Here is a 19237-nt window from a genome sequence, read left to right as displayed (position 1 = left end):
TGTAATATCATTGCTTTTACATGATGTACTTTATATATGAAATGGTGTTTAAAATCTTTATGTAAATGGACACAAAAATATGCATAGGTATTTTTTTATAATTAACTAGCTGTGCCGTGCGGTTTCACCCGCATTACTCCGCTCCTGTTGGTCTTAGCATGATGATATATATATATTACTCGTGGATATTGTAGCTTTCGAATGGTGAAAGAATTTTTAAAATCGGTCCAGTAGTTTATGAGCCTATTCATTACAATCAAACAAACAAAGTTTTCCTCTTTATAATATTAGTGAAGACTAAGCGAAGAATAGGCGGGGAGTTAAATAGTACTTGGATTCGGCTTCAAGACTGGAGCAACCTAAGTGGAAAAAAAATCGAAACAAACCAGTCTGCAAATTCAGTTTAAAATTAAAAAAAATGTGTGCGTGTACTAGTGTACACACGTAAGAAGTGAAACTTCTTTATGACCTTATTTTTTCAAAAAATAATTTACTATATGCAACTTTACAGAAATACGTCGAATCACGCGTGGTAGGGATAAGAAAAAGATGGCGCGTAACGGAAAAAAATCACGCGTAACGAAAAAATGTTACACTAATTTTTTTTCCAACCCCGATAAAGAAGTTTCACTTCAATTAAAGATTCTTACTATTTACCAGGAAAATACTATATAACAAGTGTATTTGTGAACTCGAAAGCATTCTTCCATGCTCCATACATCACACGGAGAGTACAATTGAACAGAGTGTATCAGGCGCATGACTGATCTGACGTGAACGAGTACTAGGTAATGTAGGAGCTATTCCCAGGTTACTATGAGATTATTAGAAAAATATAGTACATTATTCGGTTGTTCAGGCTACACTAGAACTTTAAAAGTATACCAAAGCATGCATTGACGACACAATATAGAATTGAATGATAGGATCTATTTAGGAAATTTATCAGTAATAAAATTTTATTTAATTACATATTAGGCAGGTTCCTACACAACGATAATCTTCCAGGTAACCTCAGAATTACCTGCACTACGGTCTACGATCAGCATATTATCTCACAATAAGTATACCTACAACTATTACTATAATAAAACTAAGATTAACCAAAGCAAACTCTTTCATAATCCAGCTAACATAAATATCATTGTCATGAATCAAGCATGAATCCAAAACATTGTTCATATTGTGACGTCAAATGTCATAACAAATTGTACCATAATATTTCTATCGAATGGTCGAGGCGCTGAAGCATGTATTCCATTGAACACAATCTTCGTGAAGCTGGGATGGAGTTCGATGGACTGTGGGTAATGGACAGCGAATGTATCAGAAAGTATGTACCTGTGTATACCTGTATGTGGGGTAGGTATAGTTTTATATTTGGTAATGGGTAGAAGTTTGAATTATTATTTAATTCCAAAAATCGCCATCCATTCATCGGCCATTCTAATAAGGTTTTTGAGGAAAAAACTAAGATATTGAAGAATATTATAACAATGTCCTCGATATTGATTTTATTTAATTTGTCTCTGATTTTTTTCGTGTCGTGTAACTGTAAATGGAAGCACAGGCTGCTGAAAAACAGTTGTTACTATCTTAGGAGCCTGGGTCGCTCTAATTTGTAAAATGTTTTAAGTGGAATAAATGATTTATTTATTTATTTATTGAAACAACGTTGATCTTTGTTTAAGAGTGGACAATATAATATTATTTATCTATCTATAGTTATATATGTATATAAAACTCAAAGGTGACTCATATAGTGATCTATCAACGCACAGCCCAAACCACTGGACGTATCGGGCTGAAATTTGGCATGCAGGTAGATGTTAGGACGTAGGCATCCGCTAAGAAAGGATTTCCCGAAATTCTTGCGGGAACGGGGAAAAACGGGGATGCACGTACAAAGTCGTGGGTGGAAGCTAGTTTTATATATTTTCCAGGAATGAAACTACTAAGATTGGTCTATAGATTATAACCACTTGGGTTTGTTTATAGCACAGGTAAAACCGCGAGCAAAACTAGTTCGTAATAATTTTTTAAATTATCTTACCAAATATGATGAATCTTAGGTAAATGGGTCATAGCACTTAAAACTGCCTCGGAAAATGTCTAATCATTTTCGGGGAAATTTTCTTAATTTACCTTCTTACGACATAAATTGGTTTTAGAAGATATCGAATATAATTTACCTTCACATTATTCAAACCTGTCGATACGATTGACCTCAAAACTGTAAAAAATATGTTACAACATGAAAAATATTTTGTTTGTTTTCCCTTTAGCCGAGAAAATTATCTATAAAAAGAAACCTGTTTATTCCATTCAACTATTTCTTAAAAAACGTTATTTTTCGTCTTGAATATTTAAAGATCATAAACTATTTATATGTAATTGATAGTACATAATATATATCCTTACAGTATGGCACATTCAGTTCTCATATGAATCAGTACTAACGGCACAATTAGTTACAGATGTGACCACTTTACGTAGAATTTGGGACATAATATATTGAATTGTGCTATAAGAAGAGACTAATAGAGCATATAGTACTAATTTTCACCAAATTGTTGTACTATTTCTTTGTATGGATCCTTACCCTTGTTGAAGATAAATTACTAAAAAGAATTGTTCTGAACAACAATAAACAACTGTGAATTAACAGTCGATGCTTCTATAGCTTAATGAATTCAATTCCAAAGTGCAATAAAAATAATACCTTAATTGCAGAATCAAAACGACTCAAAATCAAATGCATTTTTAACTACATCACACTTATCAGATTCACCTTAAAACTCTTCTCATTTATATACCGACCACCACGCTCGTTGTAATTCAAAAACTAAATCGCCCCAAAACTAAATCACCTTTAACCATATTTACCTCGTGTCTATTAAATAAACCGATTAAATCTGCACGTCAGATAACAACAGAAGCGTAATTGCAATCACCTGAGAGACTTGTAAATTGTCACTCATTTTCCCATTAAGGGTGCCTTTCCACCTATAATGAGCGAGGATGTGTAGCGAGGAATATGTTTTTTAAATAACCATAGTATCACTTCAAACGCTAAACGTTTCAAACTTCAAACTAAATGAAGCAATATGATTGGTTATTTAAAACACATTCCTCGCACATTATTGGTGGAAAATCACCCTTATGTCCTGCATTTTGCAAGCATTCAAAGCTTATCAATTCAAACGTGCACACGACACTAACTTTAGCATCCATTTTGTTATGAATAGAGGATAATAAAATACATTTCTCTTTATAACTTCAGTCTGCATTTAACAGGCCGTAGGAGACGCTTTTAAAGGTTTACCTTGCTAATAAATGTGACTAATGTATAAACTTAACTATCGTCTGGAAATGAACTGTTGACTATTAAGTAAGTTTAATAGTATTTTAATAATGTTTGGACTGTGAATGTATGAAATAAGTCCGGTAGATACTGTACCCGTATATACATGATGGTTTCATGAACTATCATAGACTTTGAAAGACATTGATTTGAATTTGGTTTTTTCTTGGTTTAAAATTTTAATTACGATGCTTTTCTAAAGCGTCCTTAAACGAAATAGAGTTATTTATGTTACAGCTGCAACATAAAGTCCCGAAACTCTAAGGTACTAATTCATAAAATAGTAAATTTGTTGCTCCAACTCCGCCACGAGCATTAAGATAGTATGAAAGGGGTACATCAAGGAAGCGGTAATAGCAAGAAACTTTCACGTCTAAAACGACTTGTAGACTGCAGTGTTTCGGACAACACGCCTTTAATATTCCTAAAAGGGATCTATGAGTTACCTTGGAAATGTTTGACAAATAAGTTCGAGGTTTCTGCAATATTGAGGATGCATTTTGATGGACGATTCTGTTCTCCAAGACTCCTATCTAAGGTGTATCGTTGTGCTCTTATATCTATGATCAGAATTATCTACGTTCCCCAAACGATATTAATATGGTGATTAGGATCATTTAAGCATGACTCATGTGTCAAGAAAAACATATCAAGTTTAACAAGGATTATCATCAGATAGTTTCTCTGGATACGCTAGGTACTGGACGTGCCAATATGTAGTTCTTAATAACTAATAACTAATGTCTGTCACAAATCTACTGGAAATTAAAAAAATAATGCTATTTTGCCTCTTACGCAAACGTAGAAATTAAGCGGATTGGAACCAATTTCACATATATATTTGTTCACCATCACCATCAGCCCATATACGTTCCCACTGCTGGGACACGGGCCACCTATGAGGGTACAGGCCATAATCCACCACGCTGGCCAAGTGCGGGTTGGCGGATGACACATGTCGTCGAACTTTTGATTCTTCGACATGTCGGTTTCCTCACGATGTTTTCCTTCACCGTTCGAGCAGTGGTGATGTTACAACATGCGCAGATAAATTGAAAAATCAATTTATTTCCTGCGCGCTCGCCTGGTCTCGAACCCCGGACTTATCGATTCGAAGTCCGAGGTCTCACCACTGACCCACCACTGCTCCTATATATTTGTTACAGAAGAATTATTAACGTATTATATTTTTAAATATGATATGTAACGAGATCGAATCTCCAGTTAATTCACAAGCAAAAAGAAACCGAGGTGGCTGTGGATTGCGGAATTTCTCCAGCATCATACATTATTAATAACCCGCCGTTGAAGGGAGGAGGGTGAATATTTCTTATCACTGTATGTATATTTAGGTCATTTATTTCGATGTTTTCGATTTAAAATAACATTACGATATTAACTATTACGAATATTCCTTATTTAGATATATTTTTTATTCTATTGTGGATGAAATTTGTGAAGATTCAAGGCTTACCAAATAGATGAAATAAAAAATAAAAATCGATAGATCCTGCTTGTATAAAATATGGTAATTTTGGTAAAAATGGCAATATATTGATATTAATTAATATGACTTTATATCATAAACTAAATGAATAATGTAATTACATTTTATAAATTGTAAACTATCTAAAAATTATATTTTATTTAAAAAAAACAGCTTTTCCTCATTGTTATACAATTTTAACGATTCAATTGCGCAATTCGTGGCAATTTTAAAACAAGTCTGAGTCTAGTTACGCAAGAAATATTTACTTCTAGAAGTAGTGGAAACTATTAAAACTGCGACTCATGTTCCGCCAGTATTCTTCCAGTCATGGAATAGCAATTTATTCAGAAAAAAATCCTACCTTTACCTAAAAAGTGATTCGCAAAAACGATCACCTCTCAATAGTCTAACTGCTTTCTATTTCGATTATTTAGCAGATCGTTTAATAAATTACAGACACTCCAATATTACATCGTAATTACATTTCATTTTCTAAACATATTATCCTAATATTTTTTCCTCTCAAAATTCATATCACGAACTCTAGTATGAAGAGGATCACACCAGAGTCTAGACCAACAACGTTAATAAAACCCGACCAGAATAAACTTAGGCTATAAATATTAGGAAAAAGGCACAGGCTATCATTTCTGAATAAGGTCAAAGGGATTACTTTGAAACCGTATCGCAAAAACTAATAATCCTTTACCTCTGGCCTACAACGGATCTTTAAATCTTCAAGATCCATTTTAATCCTGAAATAAGAAAATTTAATGCTGAAACATCTTTTAATTATTATTTTTTTTTTAAACCTAAACTGCCTTCTAATTTTTAGAACTGACCATAACTAAATAAGACCACATATGAAGTATCTGTTTTCTAATAAAAAACATATGCTAAAATCGCAAAGTGGAAAGTGCTGAGGCACCACACTCAAAAAAAATGTATGCGAGTACACACGTAAGAAGTGAAACTTCTTTATGACCTTAAAAATGTCACGAGTATGGCGTAACGCAAAAATGTCACGCGTACGGCGTAACGCAAAAATGTCACGCGTACGGCGTAACGCAAAAATGTTACACTAAATTTTTGTCCAACCCCGATAAAGAAGTTTCACTTCAAAAATACAGTCAAATTGAGGATTTTTTAACTTCAAAAAAGGAGGAGGTCCTTTCTTTGAAGTTAAAAAATAACTATTTCGAAGTCGGTTGAAAATGTAATACTAAATCATTTTCAAAAGCAAATCTTTCCAACAATGTATATAGACACTATTCGCTATCACAATATGATGTTGAACGAAGAATGGAAATGAGATTGACCAAGCATACTTCACGATGTATTCGTACAAACATTCGCTGAGAAACCAGGATTTCTTCTACATTTCATATATTTGCGGAATCCGCTCAGTTAATTCAAGCCAATGTTGATTCTGTTTGATTTGTTGTGATAGAAAAGTGCAAATATAAGGAAGCGTAAATTATGGATTTATTTTTGATAGAAATCATGTTTGAATGAGTTTGTTTGTGTTCGTTATTTTATCCTTGTTAATAGTTTAGGCAGTTGAGGTAAAGAAGAAGCTTAGAATACTTCCGATAACATATCGTAGTATATCAAATTTCAACAAAAGTAATTGAGAAGTTGAAAAAAAGTTGAAAAAAGGTTATTAGCACCACGTACTCGAAATTAAAAAAATGCGTTTATTACTTTCTTCTTTGTTTTTATTGCGGAGAAATTTAAAGGTGGCTTTTTATCCAAGTAAAAAGCAATGTCTTATTGTGATTATTATATTATGTGACTACTTTTTAAGAACACAGCTGTAGATTCTCATAAAATATAAATAAATAAAAGAAAACTAAACAAGCAAGCAAACCCGTGCGCTACATCTAGTACTTGCTACAAAATAACATTTTTGCATACGTAATACGCTTGCCCTCAGAATATCTTACGAGTGAAACAAAAATATTCCCGTACGTAATAACATTTTTATATTCGGTAAGTAATGAATGGCTATGAAGGAATACTAGGTTTTCGTAAAGCGACATTAATACTGTAAAACCATTCAAAGGCGACCCGGGCTCGCGATTTTCCCACTACTTTTATATTTCTAGTAGGGTTGTTGAGGAAGTGATTATGAGGAAGAGGAGGAGGAAGAGGAATTTTCACACGCAAATTTAGGGGATGCGGATGAGGATGAGGATATTTTTTTGAGGAAGAGGATGCGGATGAGGAAGCGGAAGAGGAAGCGGATGAGGACGAGGATGATAGGAAATTATAATCAAAATTAAAAATTAAAAAATTAAAACAAAAGCCACTCTCCTGTCTGTACATATTGAATGTTGATATTTTAACTACTAGGAAAATTGCCCCTTTGTCATAAAAAAGCATCTTACTCAGTGTTCATATTCAATAAACATATTAATTGGTCCAAAAGTTTTCGAGCTTATTAATTGCAAAAAAATATTATATGCAAAAACAAGCAAGTAACAGCGCGGGTGGCATGGTCCGCTCACCCGATCGCGAATTTACAAAGCCTAGCCTATTTGAGTCACGAGTCGGACACAGATATGATTTTGTTTATGCATATTACTCGACAAAACCTAATCTATCTCAGTAAAAAAGTGACTCAAATCGATTAGATTTTGTCGAGATATTTTCATACATTACATACGAATAAAACCTAGTCGAATAGAGTCTCTGCCCGATCGGATCGGCCCGGCCGCGGCATCGCGCTGCAGCGAGTGCGTTGTCGTAGATACGGCATCCTCATAAATTTCCTCTAAATTTTGAGGAAGCGATAGCGGAAGAGGAATTTTTTGATTTAATTTTTGAGGATGCGGTAACGGTTGAGGAACCCAAAATATTGCGGAACTTCCGCATTATGAGGAAGCGGAAGAGGAATCCTCAACAACCCTAATTTCTAGCTGAAACCGGGTATTTTTTACTCGTCTAAATTTATTTCATATTTTCAACACTCGCCCGTATTTCGCTGCGAGTGAACATGGCCTAGTATTTTTAATGTCCTCAAATGAATATGTAATTAGTGAATTATGAAATAGCTTTAACTCGCGGTTTTACTTCATAGGATGAATGTTGAAAATTCTAATTTATTCTAATACATAAGGAACTAAGGACGTTTTAAATGGCAGTAAAATAACATAAAAACATGCTTTTCATTTGGACTTAGTAAAAGAGTAATGTAATTCTCGTTATGCTAAAAACTTGCGCTAATTTTATAAAATAAAAATATATTTCTAGACTTTTCACATAAGCCTTCCAGAACCAACCTGAGTCATAAACGACTTGAGTACGGTACGGAATTCGTCTCTATAAAGCGAGATGATTTACATCGTTACTTTCACGTTTTTTAATTTATTAAATTAAATTACAAGCATAAATATGTATTTTTATGCATCAAATCAAATATTTTTATTTTATGTTTTGTATGCAATAAAGATTATAAATAAATATAATTTTTTTTTTTTTTTTATATGCCAAATAGCAAAACAAAATAGGGAATCGGTATATTGTGATCATCTATTCAATTATGAATATTAAACAAATTTTGATAAAAATTTCACTGAAAGTTCGAAACTTTTTATCCGCTCTAGTCGTTTGGTATAAAATGGTAATAAAATTTCAAAGCGATTCCTTAAGAAGTTGAATGAATAATTTAATTTTTTAGGGTTGAATTCCTGTCCTGATTGTGGCCAGATTATAATTTATCCCTTCTAAAGACGATGAAAAGATCACCGTAAGTTATAAAGGGATTTAAAACTACCAGTTGGAAGTCAAGTGCGAGTCGGACTCGCGACACTGAGAGTTCCATTTTTATATTATTTGTTGCCATGTCTATGCAACAGAAATAAATCATCTCTGAAAATTTCAACTGTCGATCTATCATCAGTTTATGAGATACAGCCTGATGATAAACTTATGTACAAACATACAGCGAGGTCTCGGTAATAATTTTAACCGTCTGAATACGGAACCCTAAAAATGAAACGGATTTTAAAATCCCCGCAAGATTTTCATGTATGACGAATGGAAAAATCGGCTGAACATGCTGGAAAACTCAATTGTTAACATCTCTGTATACCATGTTTTTTTGGCAAATAAATTAATTTGAATTTAAATCGTCCAAAAATTTCAAATGTCAGCCGATATGCCAATAATAGTTTTATAGCATTCCATTTCAGAATATTGTATGCTACGAAACATCTGATATATTCCGTGTTAAAGTGTACACTGTACAACACAAAAGTTGTCCGACTGCGTTTGTCGACCCAGTTGAAATGAAACGAATAACTCGTCACATAGTTGTTTAAAATTATATGAGCATTCAATTTTTAACATTTATTTAATTCTAGTCTCGTTTTAATTGTAAATAGTTTTACTTTACTACGTTGCCAACTTTAAAATTAAGCAACATACAACATAACAACACAACAGATTTTGGTGGGGTTTTATTAATGGATAGAGTTAATCAAGAGGGAGATTTTAGGAAATTATTTATTTGAGTTTGAGTTGGGTGATCCTAAACCTAAGATGGTTTAACAACAAAAAACGGGCGAAGCCGTACGTGCAAAGCTAGTATGTTATAAATTACAAAAGGATAGACGGTTTCTATTGCACTCAAAATCTAATCCGATGTGTACCAAATTTGGTACAGAGACTTTATTCTGGATAACCTAGCATATAGGCTTTTTACCCAGATACCTAGTAAGTACTGTGGCTTTACTTACCTTGGTAATAACAACTTAAGTAGTAGTTTAAAATAATATCCAACAGATATTTGTAAGAGGAAAATTACAACAACGTTTTGGCCGAAATTTTATATGTACATAGATTACGGTCTAGCATATAAGCCATTTTATCAAGGTAACATTTGAGTATAATAACATGAGCTAGTAATGACACAAAGAACCTTTGAAAATACACCCTTATTTATATATTTTGCTCGTAATCAGGCCAAATGAGATGTGAAATGTCGATTATACAATATAATATTAGTTATTGTATGGTTATTGTCAGGTGTCCTTTAATCTACCTTTGTAATTTAGAAATATGGAATTAGTTCAAGCTTTTGTGAATACCTATTTATTACCTTAAAAGAAAATGAATCTTACAAATTTTAAAAACATTTTTTTCTTTTATTCTATTGAATACTAATTCGAGCCTTCACTATATTATTGCAATTTAAATAATATCGCATACATGTGACCAATTCATATACTCATTCTAAGAGTGCTTAAGAAAACTGCATTAAAACATTCACGGAAAGAATTCAGTTTATATCGTTTTAACTTTTAATTGAAACACATAGTGAAAAGACCAGTAGTACAAATATGATACTTAGATACTGAATTTCCTGAACTATAATTATTTTTCTGTAACCGTCAAGTTTGCTATGGTTTGTTACGCCAAACAATTCATTTCATGTTATGAAGCTGAGGTTTTCCAACCGTTTATTTTATAAAGGAATTCAACAGTATTTAATTGATAAAATGTGTTAGTAGTATTTACTTCGTTTTAAACGCTTAAGTGATTGTAGTAATAGACAGTTATTTCTTTCTTATATAAATTTACCATTTTATTAAATCTTCGTGCATCCAACTTATTTATTCTGTGCAATACGCAAGTACCTAAAGAAAGAATTTAGTATCTAAAGATGCTAAATAGAAACGAAAGAATTAATTCTATTTTTATCAACTCAAACATTCAAGCAAATAAACTAACTTATTAATTTGTAGGATCAAAGATCAACAAATAGAGTCACGCGCAACCTACGCCCAAATTGAAAAAGAATATTCATTGCAAAAATATACTATCCTTGTTATATTTAAGTCTAACTCCTTCTATTTATACTCTGTTAAACATGATAACTATTTTCGGCAAGTATTATAAACATCTTCACATTTCTAGTACCAAGGGCATTCCAAACTTGGGCTATACATATAGCATACGCCTCAAATACCTGTGGATCGCTTTATAATGGTTTCACCCTCTCAGGCGTCCTTGAGGGCACAACCCTCCGTTCGGTGACCTTGTAACGGTCGCGCTCAAATATTCGAAAATAGGCAAGTCCACACAGAGCGAGCGGCCTCGCAAAACAATTGCTCGCAAGCTCGGTCAGTGTGGACGAGGCTTGGACAAGGAAAGTGACGTCACACGCGCTTTCTTCAGCCGAGCCACGTAAAGAGACCGCGCTGCTTCACGTAGCAGTTGCTTCGCGAGGTTGCTCGCTCTGTGTGGACCGCTTATTTAAATTAACAACAATTCTATTCCCAAAAGCAATTATAAATGGCGCGAGCTCAGCGCCACTTCTAAAGATAAACCAATTATATGTTAGAGTTCCGTGACCCAAAATTTAAAAATAGATTGCGATAGATGATCCCTGCTAATGTGACCCTCCGTCCTTCCTCGTAATGGATCCTTTTATAGAAATAAATGCGGAAATAGAAAAAAAATAGCATGTCGTGTTGATACAGATTCAGGAATTACCGATAGCTACGTATTTTGAGACGAATTTTATATGTAACTAATTTATTCAACAATAAGTTTTGAGATAGTTTTGAGATAGTTTTGAATATTTTGAGCACAACAATTATAAATTGTAATTATTATAATCTTTATTTCATTTTAAGCCAACCACATCATTAAAACAATATTAATCTTTGTGTAAACAAAGTAGGTATATTTATAGAAGCCACTGTAAACGCGTGTTTAACGGTTTAAACATTTTTAAATTCCCGCCTCACGCTGACAAAATTTAACAAATTAAAGTTCACGTAGCTGCAGGAAATAATGCACTTTTATGTTGATTATAATACCTTAAGCTATCAATAATTTATGAGATGATAAATGGTTCTTGAGTTCGCCTTGCAAGGGTAAAAGCTTTTAAGATTATAAGGCAAGTTATATTTTATATAAATTACTACCTGCGAAAGTACTAGGGTGAAATTTTTATAAAAACTAGGCCACTCTCCTGTCTTAAAGATACTGGTTTGAAGAATGTTCGGTTTAGTTTGAAGATGGTTTGAAGGTTTTATACTTATGATTGTAAGAATAATATAATATATGGCAGAAGCACATACTTATAGGCAAATACCTTTCCTAAAAAAAACTATTAGGACAAATCCGTTTCATCTAGAAATTGGGTTAAGGCGCTTTTAGTTGTATTTAAGGTCTACTCAATTAGGTGACTTAACCCAATTCAAAGGGTAAAAAAAAGGTGGTATAAGCCGTTTTTCTTTGTCCCTAAGTGAAAAACATTTGGGCCTCTCGTAAATGACCATTATAAAACAAAAGGGAAAATTTATTTCAATTACAGTGAGATATATATTTTTAGACGTTTCACAAAGCGTGTGATCTGTGTGATATTCGAAATTGTAAACCAAAAAGTAAATAGTAATACATAGTAATAGTACATATTATATCATTTCACACAAATAAAATTAACCGTATCATAGATATAGATATATTCAAACAGAATACCACACTATATTAACTAAGCTCAAGCTAAATAATCACTTCAGATCTAAAAGAACTAATAGATCATAACCATAACCTATTAGAAATATAAACTATATCAACAGAAACACAGATATAACGCCCAAAATCCCATACCACACATTCTATTCGTGGTATAAAAATACCCGTAAAAAGGATTAGGCTAGGTCGTCGACAAGTGACATAAAACTAAAGTAAACCTTATATGGGTCGGTCTCAGCCCGAGGTGAGTTGTCGAGATTTGAAATACTGAATACAAGAAAGTGAAAGGATTGTAAGGAACGAGTGATCTCGGTCATACATCACAAACTACAGAAATGTGTAAACTCGCTGAATCGAATTGGGTTAGGCTTTATTAGTTTGAGTGTTTGCTGCTAATGGATAGGGAGGTTGGAAAGTTGGTACGAATTGAGGAAAAATTTACTGAATGAACCTTGGTGCTGTGGTTAACGTATGAGCATAGGACCGAGGTTGTAGGTTCGATTCCCGGTGGGGAAGAGGAAAAAAAGTCTGGTTGGAACACAAAAGGCTGATCACGTTCTTTGCCTGTAAAGAATATCGATCAGTGAAATAGATGTATCTGCCCCATACCTCACAACCGGAAAAACCACTCCGGAATTCATTCCACACTGAAGTGAAATGAATTCCGGTGTTCAAGTCACCTTTTCAAATACTGCACTCAACTAGTTTTGAAGAGGAAATTAGTGAACATATACCCAAAAAATTGTATAGGCAATACAACCAAAATTCACAAAACATTCACGCAACAAAGCTTGCCATACAACACAATACCTACACAAAACACAAATCCTTTTAATTTAATTACTTAATTAAACACCGATCGCAAATAGCATGATACGTGTTTGATATCATGCTATTTGCGATCGGTGCACAAATGGATACAAAATAACGCTTGAAATCTTGCACACAACAACCAAATAAAGGATTTAATGATCATTCCGATGCCACAGGGCACAAAAGAGCAGACCGCGCACGCAAATAATAATTGCTGCGTATAAATGTGGCCTGTGAATGCAGCCGAATGCAATGATTGAAAGCATATAGCGGTGTGCTGGTGCGTCCACACTGGACTGGACATCAGTTTTGCTAGATTTTAGAAATAATGCTTCTGACACACATGAAATTTGGCAAAAGGATTTTCAAGACTATTTGACATAGATACATGGTACTAACTTTCATTCCCTATTTTATGCCCTGGAGGGTAGAATTTGGGCTGTACGTTAATAGATCAGTCAGTAAGTCAGTCAACTTTACGTTTTAAATATTAAGGTAGAGATAATATCAGATAGAAATAATCTATGTAAAAAAATGTGTTGCTAAGCATAAAACTCGGGAACGGCTCGACCATTGGCTCGAAATTTTTACTAAAGCACAAATAAGCTTCGTATCGAGAAAACACGAAAAAGGACAATAGGCCAGACCAACGTCTATTGGGGCAACGGGTATTAAGATAGCTATAGATAATACGCATATAGATATATTGGTAGATAATCTCTTAATTATTATCTATTATCTCTTAATAAGATCTTCCACCTGAAAACTGGCAATACGTTCCCTAATGCTGTGAACTGTCATGGGCGGCGACTATCACCTACCATCAAGTGGGTCGCCTGCTCCATTGCCGGGGTTGCAATAAAAAAAAAAGATATATAGATATTGGTATCAGACCGGTGTGGCTACACCACAATGATCAAAGCGACAAATTGTACGGTAAACTGTATTCCAATAATTCGTGCCAACGCACCAGACACTGTTGCAGTTGATAATGAATGATGTAATTAATTCTGCCGTTTATACTCGTATTAACATGTTACTTGTGATTGAGTGTCACTACATAGTATGAAACAAAGTCGCTTTCTATGTACCTCTGTATGCTTAAATATGGCTTAAATCTTTAAAAGTACGCAACGGATTTTGATGCGATTTTTAATAGATAAAGTGATTTAAGATTTTTATTAAGTTTTAGACAAGGCGAACGAAGCCTCGGGCGGAAAGCTAGTTCTATTATAAATTACTCAAAACCAGGTACAATATTGTACAATATTGTATTCACTGAAAAGTGTTTCATATTGGTTGAGATGGTTGTTAATCATCTCAATAGATGGCGCGCAGTGTGTCCCTTAGACACATAAAACTGAAAGAATAGAATAAATTCGATTGCTCTGGCGGGTCACGAGTGGCTGAATTGGTCAGTTATCTGCCCCGGAATGGCGCGAATGGATGCGGGTTCGAGTCCCGCCTCGTGATCTAATTTTTTCTATTCTTTATAAATTTATACAAAACCAGGCATTTAACTCGAAATCAGAACAAATGGTTTCCCAGGCTTGGCAGAGATTGTTGTCCAACCATAAGGCTGCCTTTTGTGCAAAATATTTGGTTGTAAAGGTTTACATATAATATTTTGTATATTAAAGCATTATAAATAAATAAAATATTTCGGTAATTCATACTACAATTGAAATAAAAGACTTGCTTTCCGCCCGCGGACTTGCCCGCGTAGCGAAACAAAACCACGACGTCTGATGATTAATCGCCATAAAAAGTAGTCTATGTCACTCTCTATCCAACTATCTCCAGAAAATTCATTTGATATAATCACTCCATTGTTACGTGAAAGAAAAACAAACAAACGAATAAAACATATTAGTAAAGATAAACATACTTACTAAAAGAATAAAATAAAAATTTAATAATTTAATTCAAAAATACTGGATCTTATTTTTCTACTATTATAAAATTACAACTGCATACAAAAAGTGTATCTACTGACAAAAACTAGGAAGACTTGCTATCCGCTTTTCGTAAAGATATGTCTTTAGGAATACTTACTTTCATTTAGAGCCAAAACATTTCTCAACTGTAATAATAGTATTCAAAAGTGCTATTAAGAGTCTAGCTTAAAATTAAAGTTCTTTTGGAAGTTCTTTTGAATGCGCATGTTTGAGAAAACAATTTGTGCAGAAAAGAGCTGGCATATGGCTCGGTAGTTACTTCTTAAACTTTAATATGATGTATTAAGCTAAATATAGATAATTCTTTTTATTTTTAACTAATCGTATAAATCCACGCAAATCCCAAATAAATATTTAAAAACAAATATATAAAAACAGAAATTCAAAAAAAAATAACAGTAGTTTTTATTATACTTAAAAAAAACCTAGAATACGTAAATTTAAGTTTGAATATGAATTGAGTAGCCAATAAGTTTTGAGAATTGTAAATTAAAAATAAGAGTATTTATAGAAATACAAACTAGATTATTTTAGTATAATATCTTTAAAATACAATATAGTTGAATAACATCGTTTATTTAAAATGTAGATAACAATGAATCAGGCTTAATTTAATTTATTTGCGTTACATTATTTAAACCGAGATAAATTGATATCACGGTGGAAGTGTAACTTAATGTGTAATTTATTACTTTTAAATATTCTTCGGATATCAAATACAAATTATTACTATTTATTTTATGTGTTTAATGTATACTATTACATATTATATTATATTATATTACACATACTACACGTTTAAATTTGTTAATTAAATTACTCGCAATTTGAAAAAGACGGACATTGGAAAATCTTTACTAATATAATAAAGCTGAAGAGTTCGTTTGTTTGAACGTGCTAATCTCGGGAACTACTGGTCCGATTTGAAAAATTCTTTCGATGTTAGATAGCCCATTTATCGAAGAAGGCTATTGGCTATATATAATCATGCTAAGACCAACAGGAGCGGAGCACTGCGGGTAAAACCGCGGAGCACAGCTAGTAATTAATAAAAACCAATGTATGTGTCTCTATATGAAGTCAAAATAACAGTTAATCAGTAAATAACAAGGAAGGGTTGAAAAAAAACCCCTGAATTTCAACCTTTCCAGCTTTGATTTTATTTTTAAATAAGGTTACTTGACCATTCCATCCAATTCAAATCGGTTTAATCTAAATACATTAAGGCTTAGCCGTATAGTTAAGTAACCATATTATATGTACAGACTTTTAGATATAGAAGATGAAAATCCATGTGTCATATAAGTACACTTCTATCTTAATATATATAAATCTCATGTCACAATGTTTGTCCTCCATGGACTCCTTAACCACTTAACCGATTATAATAAAATTCGCACACCATGTGCAGTTCGATACAACTTGAGAGATAGGATAGTTTAAACATGAAGGTACCACGGGCGAAGCCGGGGCAGACCGCTAGTTAAAATGTATATTTTAAACATGTTTTTTAAATGTTATTTGTTTATACTATTAAAGAACTCTATAAAATACATTATTTCAATATATTTATACCGAATTATAAAATTATTATTTGTATAATTCCTTGCATTAATTCATTGAAATATATTTAGAGCGTTATTAATAATTTAAAGGTATTATATCAATCGTTACTGAACAATTTCGAAATTGTAAATAATTAATATTATTTACGATATTATTAACTAGTTTGCCCGGCTCTGCCCGGGTTTATAATATTTACTGTACTCTCTTTTTTCTCACTGTATTGTGTGTATTATATAGTATACATATACATATTAGTTGTTTAGTTAACCGACTTCAAAAAAGGAGGAGGTTCTCAATTATTTTTTAATCTAGTTTATAATCTTAAGAAAAGAGATCTTAATATCTCTTATTTAATTCGGTAGATCTCTCGTAATTAACAAATTACAATTTAAGTACATATTTAGTAGTTTAGTAGGGCGGTTTTAGTTTAGATTTAGATAAATTTTCCAAAGCTAAATTATTGTGATAAAATTTTTTTGATCAGCTCTAACTTGAAATCAACTCTACACTGCTCATCAATCAAATTTTATTAAATTTAATGTTTATTCATTTTTATTATTATTCTACCGAGATAATTTTGAAATAATGTTTAAATTTTATAGAGTTATACAAATAATAAGAAGACTTATAACTCAACAACATAAGTTTTAAGCATACATCTATATAATTAAAAAATGAATCGCCAAATGTGTTGGTAAGCGTATAACTCCAGAACGGCTGAACCGATTTCGTTAATTCTTTTTTTTATAATATTCCTTGAAGTACGAGGATGGTTCTAATAGGGAGTAAACGTAAACATATACAACAGGCGAAGCATGGGCGGACCGCTAGTGTTATAATACGAATTGATATTCCCATTAGAGTCTTTATCGGCAAGGACCCAAAATTAAAAATATTAATAACTAGATTTCCGCCCGCGGCTTCGCCCACGTTTGCAAAGGAAAACCCGCATAGTTCCCGTTCTTGTGGGATTTCCGGGATAAAAACTATCCTATGTGTTAATCCAAGTTACCCTCTATAGGTGTGCTAAATTTCATTGTAATCGGTTCAGTAGTTTTTACGTGAAAGAGTAACAAACATCCATACATCCATACATCCTTACAAACTTTCGCCTTTATAATATATATTAGAAGGAGCTTTAAAATAATAATTACCTGCGACATATATGGGTATTTTTTTAACAACCAATGTATGTATTAACATTGTCTAGAACATATAAATTGAAATACAAAAATCAACGTTAATTGTGTTATTTAATTTACGCCACCAAAAATCTAATAAATAATTAGATTTAACAAGATATTTAGGTTGAGTTCCAAGCATGGTCTTGTTTACTAGCGAAATCCGCTTTCAAAAAATCAACAAGTAATCCAATTTATAAAATACGAACAAAATAAAAAAAACAATCACATTTTTATCTCAACCGTTTAATTGTTGACTCTATCCGCGTAAAAAGAATTTGTACGCTTTAATTAAACAAAATAAATTGCTACATATTTTCTCTATTATTTCTACAAACACACCTATTGTTTCAGCAAATGAATGTTAATATTGACTCAAGCCCCGAAATATTCTGAACCACGCACAACGGGCATAATTTCAACGTAAACACCCGAATTCTTGACCTTAAACATTAGAAAAAAATTACGCGCGTAAAAAGTATTGTCGTGTACCTCTTTTGTATTTTTATTTTTTATCTGTGCTATTTTTGAATTTGGAAGTTAAAGTTTGTACGTACCGGGCTCGTGATTACGAACGAAGGTTTGCGCGGAAGGCATGAGTGCTGTGCGTGTATCACACACCGGTTGCGCGCGGGAACTGTCAAACGCTTTCGGCGGGATCTCGAGATACGGCCAGTGATGTTCTACGATAGATTAGTGACTTCTGACCTGTGTTATCGATAAATGTCACCCGTGGGCAAAGTTAAATGTACTACATTGTTATTACTCATTACGATTGCATACCGTGCAATATATTTATATTTCGCAGAAGTTTTATATTTAAGTATTTTTTTTAATAGAGCTATTTTTAAATTATAAACGATCTTCAAACAAAAACTGTAATTTGCCCATCAGTGGAAATTTTAAGAAAGTCGCGTTCAAACTTTCCAATGCGAATTTATTTTGTTAATTGGCTTAGCGGAATTCCATTACGCCACTTAATTTCAAGGGTCCAATTTCCCGGGCGAGAAATATCGTAATGTCTCATCCCTACGTAGGGCGCATGCGTACAAGCGTCCTAAGCATTCGCTGGGTAGACTTAGCCCGTTGATTGATTCACGAAGTTGTGCGCAGGTTAACTCTCCAGGCACGTGCCTTCGCCAACCTCAAAGGACCGTGGCGTCCTTCCCTTCGTTCCAAAAGTGGAGCCCTAAAGGGGAGCGCCTCAAAAAACATGGCTCAAAACAAACTGGCTGGCCTTATCTGGGCACTTAGCGAGCGTGTCATTTGTTTTGCAAGAGTATACGCTCAACTCGCCAAAGTTAGTTGTAGCGGGTGAACGCGCGATCTTCAACTGTTGTTCTGAATTAAATAGTTATGTTCTGATGCTTGAAGG

The 19237-nt window shown here is 33.2% G+C and overlaps 1 protein-coding gene across 1 annotated transcript in view; it reads right to left on the bottom strand.

The window, feature by feature from the left end:
- Positions 1-18495, bottom strand: part of LOC149491482 (dipeptidase 1-like) — a 107781-nt gene extending 89286 nt beyond the window's left edge. The window contains exon 1 of the mRNA XM_089697922.1: positions 18420-18495. Within this exon, the coding sequence (XP_089554048.1) occupies positions 18420-18459 (40 nt within the window). The 5' untranslated portion in view covers positions 18460-18495. The remainder of the gene's footprint in view (positions 1-18419) is intronic.
- Positions 18496-19237: the final 742 nt, after the last annotated feature.

Source organism: Colias philodice, chromosome 1 (genome assembly GCF_061535455.1).
Source record: "Colias philodice isolate Cphi_HAF_F1 chromosome 1, ilColPhil1 Martin Lab GWU primary, whole genome shotgun sequence".
In the NCBI taxonomy this organism is placed as follows: Eukaryota; Metazoa; Arthropoda; class Insecta; order Lepidoptera; family Pieridae; genus Colias; species Colias philodice.
The sequence above is the reverse complement of the archived record's forward strand: the minus strand, read 5'-3'. Positions and strand labels throughout refer to the sequence as shown.